Source organism: Barbus barbus, assembly GCF_936440315.1.
Source record: "Barbus barbus genome assembly, chromosome: 15".
NCBI lineage: Eukaryota > Metazoa > Chordata > Actinopteri > Cypriniformes > Cyprinidae > Barbus > Barbus barbus.
Window position 1 is genome coordinate 31920101 of NC_136743.1, and position 14679 is coordinate 31934779.

The 14679-nt window shown below is 38.1% G+C and overlaps 1 protein-coding gene across 1 annotated transcript in view; it reads left to right on the plus strand.

Moving 5' to 3' along the window:
• The window catches only part of LOC306880787 (tensin-3-like), a 45837-nt gene that overhangs the window by 10278 nt on the left and 20880 nt on the right, over positions 1-14679 (plus strand). Inside the window, exons 2-12 of the mRNA XM_079434552.1 lie at positions 660-809; positions 910-960; positions 1641-1763; positions 1862-1926; positions 3109-3192; positions 3991-4103; positions 4282-4342; positions 5859-5934; positions 6342-6468; positions 6573-6644; positions 6771-6872. Coding sequence (XP_079290678.1) covers positions 660-809; positions 910-960; positions 1641-1763; positions 1862-1926; positions 3109-3192; positions 3991-4103; positions 4282-4342; positions 5859-5934; positions 6342-6468; positions 6573-6644; positions 6771-6872 — 1024 coding nt within the window. The remainder of the gene's footprint in view (positions 1-659; positions 810-909; positions 961-1640; positions 1764-1861; positions 1927-3108; positions 3193-3990; positions 4104-4281; positions 4343-5858; positions 5935-6341; positions 6469-6572; positions 6645-6770; positions 6873-14679) is intronic.

Sequence of the window (14679 nt, forward strand, 5' to 3'; positions counted from 1 at the left end):
TGCGCGTTCCTGTTTCCTCCTCGTGTGTGCACCATGACAAGGATGTGTTAAATTGATTAAAAAAAGGGATAGTAAAGACATATTGTTAGAAAATATTTTTATTTTGAATATATGCTCTTTTAAACTTTCTATTAATCAAATAATCCTGAAAAGGCATTTTAAAATATTAGGTTAAATGTAAAGTATTAAAAGTATTAGTATTAAAGTATTTTAAAATAGAAAACTGTTGTTTTAAATTGTGCTAGTACTTCACAATATTACTCTTTTTCTTTGTTTTTGATTAAATAAATGCAGCCTTGATGAGCAAAAGATACTTCTTTAAAAAAACATAAAAAATATTGCTGATCCTAAACTTTTGAACGGCAGTGTGTACTAAGATTTAAAGTACACAACAAGTGCACATTCAGTACAATTAAGTGCAATTCTCTTTCAAAACAGTATAGATGCAGTTCCACTAAAGCCTCGTTCAGTGGCAAAGCAACATTAATGATCTCATTCATTTTCTATTGTGAGCTGCTGAGTGACATGACGACGATGAGAAATGTTTAACTTTATGCCAATGGAGAATGAATGTGTAGCACATGTGATCTGTCTCCTGTCACATACTTGTTCTCGTGAGCTTCTGAAGTTCAGGGGTGATTTGAGTCTCCTGTCTGCAGATGGAGGAGGGATATGAGCTCGACCTCACCTATGTGACGGAGCGCATTATTGCAGTGTCCTTCCCTCAAGACTGCTTCGAGGAGACGTACCTGCGCAACCTGAGAGATGTCACACGCATGCTCAAGTCCAAACACGCAGACAACTATCTGGTGAGGATCCGTTACGCTTTCACACAGGAGAAACGCTCTCTGATCAAGTTCTGTCATTTCCGGTCTGATGCCGTTTAACTCCTCATCATTCATTTTCCAGGTGATCAACCTGTCAGAGAGAAAGCAGGAGCTCACTAAGATGAACCCTAAGGTAGTGTGTACTGTAAAAAAAAAACAATCACGTAAAAAAACAGCAGTTGTGGTTGCCAGAATTTTACTGTAAAAAATATAGTAGCAACATTTTAGGTTTTACGGATTTAACTTAAATTTACATTTAAATACCATAATTTCATCAATTGATATAATGTTAATATAGAAACCTATGGAAGTTCTGAAATCTGCTTTGTAATACACTGATAACTACTGAAAGCAGGTGGTGATGAGAAAGTCACATGATGAACTAAAGCCCATCACAAGCAGCTTTTAAATACTAACATATATAGAAGGTGTACAGTGTCTTTCACACAAACACTAAACACCAAGGATAAAGAATAAACATAGTTATTTCAATGAAAAAACACTGAATGTGAAATGTAATGCAGGGAAATCTGGGAATGTCAATTTATGGTTATTCACTGTAAATTATGTTCTTTTTCCACTTCCAAAAATGGTATACTACCGTACAATTACGTGTAATGTCTAATACAGCTTTTCACTGTATATAGGCGAACTTACCGCTAACCAATTAACAGGTTTTTACTGTACCATTTTTTTACAGTCTTTTACTGTTAAAATCACGGTTGTTTTCTACAGTGTGGAGGATCTGCCTCATCCAGTCTGGAATATGATATCAGTGTGTATTTGACCTGTGTTGATGTGCTGTCTCCTCAGACTCTGGACACAGGATGGCCGGACTTCCATGCTCCTCCTCTGGATAAGATCTGCACCATCTGTAAGGCCATAGAGAACTGGCTAAACACCGACCCGCTGCACGTGGTGGTCATTCACTGCAGGGTGAGAACCTGAGACAGCCTTATCACCAAACCACATGTTTGGCCAGGGATGAGCTGTGTTGTGTGTCAGTAATGCATGATCTCTCTCTGATTCACCAGGGAGGGAAGGGCAGGATCGGAGTGGTCATCTCCTCCTTTGTTCATTTCACAGACGTCTCTGCCAGGTAGCTTCGCTCTTCACATGCTCCTACAGATCTCCCTCTCAGTATCACACAAGCTCAGCCGTTCACACTCCATCAGCAGAGGATTTGATCACTCATACATGTGAATCATCAGATCTAATGTCTGTATCTGCAGGATATTTTCTCGTCACTAACATAATGCTGGTGTTGTGCTGATTTTTAGTTCTCCTCTCAGAGAATCACATCACTGTAACCTTAGAGAGCTCCTTCTACCTGATTTAACTTATGACATTTATTAGTATTATTATTATGGTATAAATTAATATATTAATTTGATTCTATGATATTAAATTATATTTGTGATTGCTTATCGTTATTACAATCACTAGGGCCCATTTCTCAATACTTTGGTCACTTTTTCTAAACTCTTCACACATTTCTCCTTTCCAACTTTCAGTTTGTCACAGCAGTTAATTTCACTTTCAAAATATACTAAAACTAACTACCAAAACACTTCATACAGTCTCAAATAAACCCTTCATAACTTTAGCAAAGGTTGCCAACCAACAAACACACTTTGTCACTCATAATGACATTAAAAAAACATTAAAATCAGGCAGCGTTAGTAAAAATGTCTTTACAGAACAAGAATGACACTCTGTACTGTTCAGATTCTCTGCAGTAAATGTTACACACTTCATGTTTACGGCACAATATTATTCATAAGTTTACTCTTTTGTATAGAAGGTAATGAAGTTGAAAGACTTGTCGGTGTTCAGCTTCATATTTCATGTTTTTATACATATATCTCAATACGGTATTACTGTAGAAATGCGGGAAATATCTTTTTAATTCAGTTTTGTATTATGTTAGGTTTTGAAGTTTATCTGTTTAGTAAAGAGTATGGAAATGTGCAGACTGGGCTGTAAGTACCTTGAGCTTCGGAGGTGTTTGTGCCTGAGGAAGAAGATAATTAATGTAATGTGAAAGATGTAGTTGTTGAAGGTATTTTGTGCCAAAGCAATGATAAATGAAACCCAGTTTATCCACACAGCTGATGTTGTGACTGCTCTCATCTTCATCATCTAGTGGTTTAGTATTCCAAAGCCAACACAGGTTTTGTTAAAGTCTCAGTGGTATTTGGTGATCTGCTGTAATCTGATGTAATGCTGTGGATGGATTGGTGTGAATGACGTGAACGATGTGTTCGTATCTTCCTGACAGTGCGGATCAGGCTTTAGATCGCTTCGCCATGAGGAAGTTCTATGATGACAAGGTTTCTGCTTTGATGACGCCGTCTCAGAAAAGGTGATTCACTTCAAACCCTGCAGCTCTACACGCGCTTCTGTGTGATGATCTGATCATCTTCCTTTGCTAGTTCTTCTGACATGATCAGTATTTATTTGCATTTACACTTATATTGGCCTACACTGAGTAAAAATATGCAATTTGCTGACGATGCTGATATTTATGATAAAATTCTGCTGCTTGTAATGCAAATCAATGAGATCTTTATAACAGTAGAGCAGATACTGACATAAAATGATCTAAATATCAGCGGTCGCTCTATATCTCCAGTAATATGTCTCAGTAAGATGAGAATGAAATGATCCAAACATAATGCAATGCTGATTGAGAGATGAAGAAATAAACGCTCCTCAGAAGATGTGAGATGAAGATCATTCCTCCGCTGAGGAACAGAGAAAGTAAAGCTTCTGGAAACAAACGCTCCTCAAAAAATCCTGATGATCAGATTTGAGACGCACTGATTTTTCTAGAAAATGATTGATGGAGAATCAAGTAAAGCTGAGCTGCTTCAGTCCAGTAAGAGTTCATCTGGAGATATGACTGCAGTTATTCTGACCTTTACTTGATCAAAATCAGTACAGATTTGACACTGAAGCTGAAGCTGGACGCTTGTACAATTACACTAAAAGAGCTTTTACTGGATAAAACTATCAATCGGACGACAGAAGACATGCAGTAGATTGAGTGCATACATAAGTAAATATAATTGGATTTGTCTTGATGTAAGAAGGCCTGAATAGCTCATAAATGAGCACACTTGATTATTCCGTGTCAGATGAAGCTCTGCTGTTTGTCCAGGTACGTGTCGATCCTCCGCAGTCTCCTGAGCGGCTCCATCAAGATGAACACGTCTCCTCTCTTCCTCCACGGCATCCTCATTCACGGCGTGCCTTGCTTTGACCCTGCTGGAGGTCAGTGCTCTTCTGGACTTCATGTGGAAGGATGTTGCATCATGTGTTACAGTTAGTGCGCAACAGAAGACAGTGCTGGAAAGACATATTGAACCTAAAAATGCAGTGCTAGAACAGCCAGAACTGGAGCAGATTTAAAAATAACTGGTACTTACTCTTGCATCGTGATGTTTTGCAGTGTGTCAGCTGTATCTGAAGGTGTATCAGGGCATGCAGGTGGTCTATGTCTCCGGAGTCTAGTGAGTCCATCCTCATCACTGCATGTTAATGACAGCCTATATAGATACATTCTGATTGGATTTAATATCTCATGCTCATGTTTGATTCGGCGTGCTTTTAGTAGCAATGATATGCTTTTATAGTTTTTGTAAATATTTTGAATTGGATTTCATTTGGGTTTTGTTTTTATTTTTATTTTAGTTAAAGTTTTAGTAATTTTGTTGTTTTTATTCATTTTATTAATTGTTTATTTTTGTTTATGTATTAATTTCTACATAGTTTTTTTATTAGTGCTGGACAATGATTAATCATGATTAATCGCATCCTATATATATATATATTACACTGTGTGTGTGTGTGTGCATGTTTATGTGGTTTATGAGGACACAAATGTGTATTATGACAGAGGTATTACAATATGAAGGTGGTTTATGAGGACACTGCCTATGTCCCCGTAATTCAAAAGGCTTAAACATACTAAATGGTGTTTTTTTTGAAAATCTAAAAATGCAGCATGTTTCCTGTGAGGGCTAAGTTTAGGTGTAGGGTTGGTGTAGGGCAATAGCACACACAGTTTGTTCAGTATAAAAACCATTACGCCTATGGAGAGTCCCCATAAACCACAAAAACCAACATGTGTGTACATAATATATGTATGTGTACTGTGTATATATGTATATATAATAAATACACACATATATTTATATATAAATACACACACATGCATGTATATATTTAAGACAAGTAGGTTGTTTATATATTAAATATATTTATATATAACATAAATTATATGAATATAATTATATACATGTAAATATAAGGGAAGTGGTGTGTGGCCAAGTATGGTGACCCATACTCAGAATTAGTGCTCTGCATTTAACCCATCCAAGTGTACACTCAGTAGTGAACATACACCAGTAGTGAACACACACCCGGAGCAGTGGGCAGCTAATGCTGCGCCGCCCAGGGAGCAGTTGGGGGTCCGGTGCCTTGCTCAATGGTCTCACCTCAGTCGTGGTATTGAGGTGTCGTGGTACCCCCCCCCCCCCCCCCCCCCACCTACAATCCCTGCCGGACCTGAGACTTGAACCCACGACCTTTGGGTTACAAGTCCAACTCTCTATCCTATGCTATATATATATATATATATATATATATATATATATATATATATATATATATATATATATATATATATATATATATATATATATATATATATATATATATATATATATATATATATGCATGTCTTTATATATACAGAATAAATATACACAGTACACACACATATATTACCGTATGTACACAAAAACTTGATGCGATTAATCACAATCAATCATTGCCCGGCACTATTTTTTATTAAGTTTTATTTAGTTCCATTTATTTTAGTACTTTGCAATGTAAAATAAGTGAAAATTATAAGTTTTTTTAGTTTAATGTATAATTTGTTTCAAGTAATTAATGTTTTTCATGTTTTAGTTTGTTAATGATAAAAACCCTGGTTTGATTGAGATTTCTGAACATATCTTGCAGTCACGTTGGAGCCGCTCACAGACACAGGATCTGCATCGCTCTCGAACCAGCACAGCTACTGAAGGGAGATATTATGGTACAAACAAACCCTAAATAAACACAGAATAAGCATTTAAGATACATGTTGGTCAATAACAAATGTGTAACTGCACCTACAGAAAGAATTCATGCACTTTATCATCATTTAATCATGCCAGCATACGACTGAAAAGCTCTCATCAAAGCAGAGTATTCTAGAATTTACATCCAGACAGAACAGGTTTGAGTGCTTTGTGTTTATAAATGCTTTAGATGCTTGATAAAATAAAGGGGATAAAGAATGAAAGTGAATGTAATGGAGGAAAACGAAACACATTAGATGGACGTTTAGTGATTTGGTGATCAGAGCAGCACTTCTGCATCCTTCATCCATGTCTTTATGTCAGTGAGGAATGCTGTGTTGTTCTCTCCATTGTGTATCAATGTTCTCCCTTCTGTCTGCAGGTGAAATGCTTCCATAAGAGCAGCGGATCTGAGCGAGACCTCATATTCAGAGTTCAGTTTCACACAGGAGCCGTTCAGGCCTACAGCCTCGTGTTTCAGAAAGACGACATGGAGCACGCTAACAAAGGTCAGCAATGGGCCGTCTGACCACTACTGATGCAGTGACCCATTCAGGAGCACTGAGGTTATTTGGAATGAAAATGTAGTTGTGTTGATATTCTGATGTTTCAGTTTCAGATGTCAGATTTCCAGATTATGGGAAAGTGGAGTTAGTTTTCTCTGATGGCCCAGAAAGAATTTCAGGTGGGTTTTTCTGTATTCTTGTCAGGTAATACTGAAGTTTCTCCACTCCTCATGTCCTGTGAGGCAGTGCTGTACACACGAGGGACTGCGGTCTAGCTCTTATCCATCGGTCTGTTGTTCACTCAGGTTCAGATCGCTGGCACAATGGCCCAGATGTGACGGTTGACTACATGAGCACAGATTCCCTCTCTAAATGGAACTCCTACCAGAACATCTGCACTGCAGAAGGTAGGAAGATGTGAATGCTTATTTATTAAAGGAAGGACATGTGCTTGAGATTATATGATGCTGAAGAAGCTCTGGCTTCACATACATGCTCAAATCACCTCAAAGATACTCCAGAGTGTGTTGTTTGTTTGTCAGCAGCATGTTTTACGCTCATATTGTGAATTGCACCATTATTCAAGTTTATTTGTATAGCGCTTTTCACGACGCAAATCAATGCAAAGTAGCTTTATGGAAAATTTTCTACATTATATTTAGTAGCTTATCAGTGGTGACTCCTCAAGTTGATGTCCATATGGAAGAAAAGTACAGTAAAGTCATGCAGTTAGTTAATGACGTAATCAAACAGACGCTGAACACTATTAACAGCAATGATGTTGAATGAATATGTTGTTTGAGGGGTGGCATCATCTGAGGTCCTCTGAGGGGTTGGCATCATTATCCAATTACTAACAACAAACAAACAAAGGACAAATGTTTGACTTGTTTTATGTTATAGTGTGTCCAGCAACTTAATTAGGTTCAAAAATAGGAGTTGTACATGGGGACTGTATTTATCCTGTTTTAAATACACACAACTGTAAGTTCTGGTCCTGTAATCTGACTGGCTCAGTGCTGATATAACCGTCCAAATGATTCTACAGTGATTCTTTCTGCAGGTTACATGATTACACCAGTAGGTGGCAACAAATGACTGTGTGAGTGAGTCACTGAATCATTTACTCAACTGGTTCAATCAAAAAATACTGATTCTTTAAGGAATGAAACAAGTGAGAGAAGTCTTTATCAGTGAGTCATTTAATCATTCACTTAACCAAATTGGTATTAGTTTTTAAATTAATTTCAAACTTTTGTCCAAATAAGGCTTATCTTTTTTAATAAGTCATATCTTTTTTAAAATAGCGACAGCAGTTCGTGAATCCGTGGCATAAATCCATAGGTCTTTGGTCCCCTCCGTTGTGCTTCTTTACGTATTTAAATATATTGAACATACTTGTCTGTTGATCTGTAATATAAAATCAATATCATATGAGCAATAGTACATTATAAAAACTTTAGCTTGAGTTTAGCTTACCTGTTCAGAAGAAACTACTGTTAGTGGTGGACGATACGACCAAAACATTCTATCACACTATATGTAAAAAAAAACTCAAGCTCACTGAAGACAAGTAAACAGACAGTGATTAAATAAGAATAAGAAACTACTTACAAGCAATAGGACAAAAATAAAAATAAAAATAACAGAACAAATAAATAAGAAATTTCAAGTAATCAAATGAATAAAAATACTGCATATTCTGCATAATTTCTTCTTATTAAAGTTGCAAAAGTGATTTAGTCAAGAGCAGTGAGAGATTTTCTCTCACATGAATTACAGACAGCAGAAATATTAGACTGCTGTCACTTTAAGAGCTGCCCAGATGCAATATACATGCGTTTTCTTTCTCAGCCGTTTGCTTTCACTTGAAAAGATGGGCATTTTGACATACAAATGTGTGAATTTAACCGTTCAAGGCCTATAAAGTGGCAAAAATAGCTCTGTTCAATACTCCGTCGCTCTACGAGCACCGTCTTCACGTGCATGCGCCGCTCAGAAACAATCTCTCAGACATCGCATGCATATAGCCAAATGAGTTCTCTTTCACTGCTGATTGCGTTTCAACAGCTTAAAATCAAGTGTTTTAAAACGCAATGCTTAATGTGTGCAAACGATACGTTTTCGTGACCACGTAGCACAGCAATGTCACATGAGCGTGTAACCACGATCACAAATTTCTACCGGTTGATCGTGTTTACGGTACATTGCCCACCCCTACCTACTGTACAACCCCATTGTCCTTTTAAAGCATAACCTTCCTTCAGTTATATGATATATCACATCTGCTGCCTGAGCTCGTCTTAAAAGGTTTGTTGTTTTGCATAGTTGGGCAATTTTCAGTCTGTGTCTTTTTCTGTACTGTGGCTTTGCTGTTTCACACACACACACACACACACACACACACACACACACTGAAACCACCCCGAGAGTCCATGCATCTTTTTCTGACTGTGGTGAGGCTGATGGCAGGACTTCATGTGCGCTGCAGAATTCGCACCCGTCTCAAACTCACAAACACAGGAATAGTCTGGCCAAAATCACAGGTCCCCCGCAGCTGTTTTGAATAAAAATATTCATGGAAACAAGTTCCAGCACCTTTAATGATGAGGGTTTGATCAAGCTCAAACAGACGCCTCATTCTAAGGAGCATTCCTGCGGCAGACTCCAGGCCCTGTTTTCACATGCACACGCTGACTCAAAGCTCACAGAAATTCCACATCTCTGCACCATCACTGTCCTGAGCTCTGCAGATGTCCGTATGCCAGTCCGCGGGTTACAGGAAACCGTCAGATAATAATGGTATAGTGCTGTCTTTTGCAGAGATTGCCCTGTGTGTGCAAAGATTGCAGGAATAACAAGACAGTACTGATAATACCGTGAATTGATTTTAGAGCTGCTTCCTCCGGCTTGCATCGCTAGCTGGTGCAAGTGATTTGAACAAACCCCTAGACCTAGAATGAGCATGTAGTTTGTCCCATGTGTGTTGTTGTGCCAGACACACTGAAGGAGGAACCAGAACCAGACAGGAAGAAAACCACAGAACATCATTTTGGAGTAAAAATGCAAATGACTTCATAATTTAGGCTGCTATTGGATTACAGCCAATTTGAGCACCGTTTCAAATGAAGCTCGGTGACAAGGTTCAGTCCTGCTCATCTGATCCGGTGACGGGAGGATCAGTGTTGTGCGTGTGCGTATGTCAGCGCGGTGTTGGTTTAGCTGGTCTATGGTCAGTCTTGTTGACTCACACAGTTGTGATGCTGAGGTTTTGGCAGGAAGATGACTGGAATTGTAATTATAATGTTTTGTTTGTGCTGGCTAATTCTGTCTGCTTTTGATGACAAAACACAATACAAACGCCATACGCCTCTCTCAAGGCACGTCTGAAAGAGACAGAAAATTAAATGATTTTAATGCAGACTTTAGAGGAAATGGTTGTAGTCTGACACAGCTGACTGAACGTGCTGAGATGCTTCGGTTTCTACATTGAGCAGCTTTAAAGAAATATTCCGGGTTCAATGCAAGTTTATCACTATCAACCGTGTCTTCATGCACTAGCAAAAAATAAACCTTCCAAAAAGGTTTCTCTTTCTTCCCCCATAGTGATTCCATAACAGAACTGTTTGGGTTCCTCAAATAAGCTTTCAGTGAATAGTTCTTCAAAAGAACCATTTTCTTAGTGTGAAGAAGCAGTTTAATAATCTGAAGAACTTTTTTTCTCCACTATAAGGAACTTTTTGTGGAATGGAAAGTTTCTATGGATGGTAAAAGTCATTTAAAATAAAGCTAAGTGTAATTAAACATGCAGGATTCTATTCATTTATTTTTTTTAGCACTTGCACATGCATTTACACTGCACTTACAATTTGCATAAATAATTGATGTTTTAAATATAAAAAAAAATTATATATAGATATGAAATGATAGGAAAAAAATAGAATGGTACTTTTAAAAATGAAGCTACAATCACCAGTAGGTGGCAGTAAGCCACTGTCTTAACAAGTGATTCACGGAGTCATTTATTCAATCAATTCTTTCAAAACGACTGATTCATTCAGGAACAAAGTAAGAAAGTATTGATAGTTTTCACGTGACGTCACACCCTTGTAGGAACGCCAACCTGGAGGGCAAAACGAGTTCACCGCCAGCTATTTCTGTGCAGTTTACATTAAGTAGTAATGCAGTAAAATGCAGATATTGAAAGGTGAAATGCACACCTTACTGAAGATGCATGTACATGCAAGCAGATGAACCCAGATTATAAAAGCAACACATTAAATGATTTCTCATAGAAAACCATTGGAAAGCACGGAAACTGTTTATGGCATTACGTTCATATTCCAGACTCATCTGCTTGCCTATATAAAGTAAGCTTGATCAACGAGGTGTGTACTGAATCTGTTCTTTTAATATCACTATTTTAAATACATTAATGCACTTTAAGGGTTTTTCACAACATTTTGTTGCGTTGTTTGGTGATTGAAATATTGCAGCGGGTGCATATAATATGGATTGCAAATGACCAAAACTTGCATTTTGTTCACATATCTTTGTTTTGTTCTTTTGAGAGGTGATCTAAATATTTGCAGCTTGGAAACAGATGGAAAACTGAAAGGCTGACAGTGCTGCAGTTCTCTGGATGTTTTGCCCTCCAGGTCTTCAACCCGGTCACGCGACTGAAAGCTATGAATTTTTATGAATGGATCAGTTCAAAACACAAATTCACTCAAGTAAGGAAACATTGCTGTGTGTTGCGCTGAGATGCACAACATGGCTTTTTTATTTAGCGAAACAGAGCAAAAAAAAAAAAAAAGACAATATGTGACCTGTGCTGGCAAAATGAGTGTCAATACAGGCTAATTTTAAGCTGCATGCAAAAAATGTCATGTTGGTCGCATTTGAGATTTTCACAAAAATGAGTTCATTAAGCCTTGTCTAGCGATCCGTGTGCTCCAAATAGTAATTAAACATCTAAAAGTATCTTTATTTATACGTTTTCTGAGAGTGGTACCTTTTCTCTGCTCACGTCTCGCGCTGACTCTCATCCAAAGCGCACACAAAGACGGCACTGACGGCGCTCTGTCCTGATACACATATACAGGGCCACGTCAAGCCTCTGCGGGGCCCTGGACTAACGCAGCTTTGGGGGCAAACCTAATTATTCCCCCTAACGTAAACCCTACGTTCCTGTATCCTCCTCGTGTGTGCACCGTGACAACAGCCCAGCAAATAAAATTAGCCAAAATATCACTCGCCATTAAAAGGGCTTCTTCCTGCTCCTCTTATAATGCACTAGAAGTTATAGACATTTTAAAAATGTATAATTTTGTTTCTCTATTTAACAACATTAACTTACAATAGTGAAAGACATCTTCCCTCAGGTATTTGTATTTATTAAGGACGGAAAAAAACAGTTGACCATGGTGATGTAGGCTACAAATAAAATAAAAACCAGTAAAAATAACATCAGTAAACTCAAAAGATAATTTAACATAGCCTACAAACTTAAATTTTAAAAAGCCAAGGTAAGAAAATAAGATTTCAATTTAGTTTTAAACTCACAGACAGAATTTGAAGCTTTCACAGGTAAAGGAAGGTTATTCCATAGCCTCGGTCCAACTATTGTAAATAGTAAAAGGTAGATAGCATGTTTTCTAGCTGGATGTTAACATGCTAAGGACATGTTCTGTGTTAATGAACGTTAGAGCTGAACTGGTTCCTGTAGCTCAGAGCATGTCTCTTTGTGTTTCTGCAGTGAGGAAGTGATTGTAGTGTAGGAACTGGTCGAAACCAGAACACATAATTTTGGACAAAACATTCTCGAGCGGGAATCAAAGCTTCCCTCCTGCTGATCTCCTGTCCTAAATCTTCTGGTCTCAGGAGACCTCTAAAACCCAGAATATATTTGAGAAGAACATCTGGATGTCTTTAGAGAAGAGAACCGTAAGTGCTTGGCTGGATTTATCATAAATAAAGTCGAACAGGGCAAAGACCTCAGCGTCTGGAAAAAGTTCCAACACAGATCCCCCTGACGCTCCCTGACCATTGACGCGGTAACGTAATGATGGTATCGTTGAAGATGATGTTTTTACAATCGACTTCCAACTAAGAAAATCTCCAGATCTTCCCAAAAAGTGACATTATGACCTCGCGTTATCAGCACATTCCAGGAACGCGCCTTTAACAGGCACAGAGAGGCAATGCTTTGCTCAAGTATTTTAAAAGGGACAGATTATACTAGTTTCTGCTATTAAAGCAATATATTCCAAAATAATATATACAATATATTCACAATATATATTAAGGTTGTTTTCATGACATGTAAAGGCTTGCTGTGTTATTGGAACTTATGATATTGTTGTAATCTTTTGATGCATAATATTCCTGATCACTATTTGTTCTGTTTCACATAATTGGAGATTAGTTAGAATTAAGGATTGTTTCATGAAAATTGTCTTTTCTCATCAAGGTATGATTACAATACGAATAGAAATCTGCTGTCAATAAGTTCTTCATGTGATAAAATAACTGAACGGATAATGTATGCATGGAAAGAAGGCTGTGCGGGGAAGAAGGAAGAATCCGATTGGGTCAGTCGCCCGTGGGCAGATCCTAAATCGACCCGTTAAAGACAGACACCCAAGTGTTTTCTAAGAAGTCAAGAAAAGTTCGGAGGGAAACTCAACTCGCTCGTCTCTCTGTTTGCTCACACGCTGCTAAGCGCTTTATGCCACTAACATCACGGCCGAGCATTGCAACAGCGATCAAGTTAAACTTCAAAAGAAACTTTAACATCCAAAGCCTCAGTTTAACTTCAAGAGAACTTTAACATCAGAACTGAAACCAACTTCCTGGGAGCGTCATCAAGTCAGAACGAAGCCGACCAACCACTGAAGAGTATCCTCGTGACGACGACCTCCCAAGCCGCCAATCCGCGCACGGTCCTTCTGGAACCGGGAAAGAACTGAACTCAACCGAAAGTAAACAATATTTTCTAAATCTGCTGGAAACTGGTTGTATTTGTCTTTTAAGAGTAAAGATAGTGAAATTCCTGCTTGTGAGTCCCTCAGGTCGAAGTAAAGCATTCGTGAGAACGAACAGTAGAACCTAGAACTCTCTTCAGATCAAAACCGTGTGTGTTTACGTATTCTGTTTTGTGTCGTTTAGCTTAGTATTGTGTTAGAGTAGTGAAATAAACTTTGATTCTATTAAGAAATCTCATGTCTGTGCTATGTGATTTTTGAAGTCTGAAGTTATTTGCCAAAGATCGCGTTTACCTGTGCTCATGAATTTAATAACTAACTAATTGGTTTGTTTTATCGTTAGCCACGAATAAGAAACAAAATTGTTAAGAAATAACGTGCTGATATTAATGCTTGCTGGACAGGTCGTTATTAAGGTATCGTTACACTACTGCTCCAACAATAAACACAATAGAAGAGAATGTTTCCCTCACAGCTTTAACAATACTAAAAATAAGCAATATCATTAGTAATTAAACTTGATTCATTATTTTGAAATAATGATTATTTTGTTATTAATGTGCAATTTAATATGCTATTTATATAACCAAGTAATGAAGACATAACAACGCTGTGTTTAATATTTTGGCTGCTCCTCCCCGTCCCTGCAGAGCTGTAGTGTCAGATAACTCCTCCTCAGCCCCGCCCCTCTTCTCATGCTCCACCCCCTGTTTACATTCCGATCTCCATATATGGAAGAATAGCCCCACCCCTGAGTCTCACTGACTCTCCTTCAGTTCAGGAGGAAAACAAGCGCAGATGAACAGCATTACTGGAGCACAAACACACACCTGTGAGAGAAAAACACCAGCACCTACCAGTCACTGCTTCACTTCAGACCGGAGATATGAGCAGCTATAAGAAGTGTTGTGAATACCTGGAGACTGGATCATTTGCAGTGAGCGTATCTGTGGTTTGCAGCTAGTAGACACTCAATAGTCATCAAGCTGTTTGCTTTTCACTCCACACATCAGTTATGAAAATTAACCATGATTTTGCTGCACTAACCATAGTTTAACCATGGTATGTGTAGTAAAACTGTGGTTATTCAAAAGGTAGTCAATATGCCAAAAACCATTGTGACTACACTTTTACTATAATAAAACCATGGTGCGGCTGAAGCTGTTGACCACAGGTCAGTGTGGGGTGACTGCAGATTTTCATCAGGCACAGTGGTTAGACTTTCTCA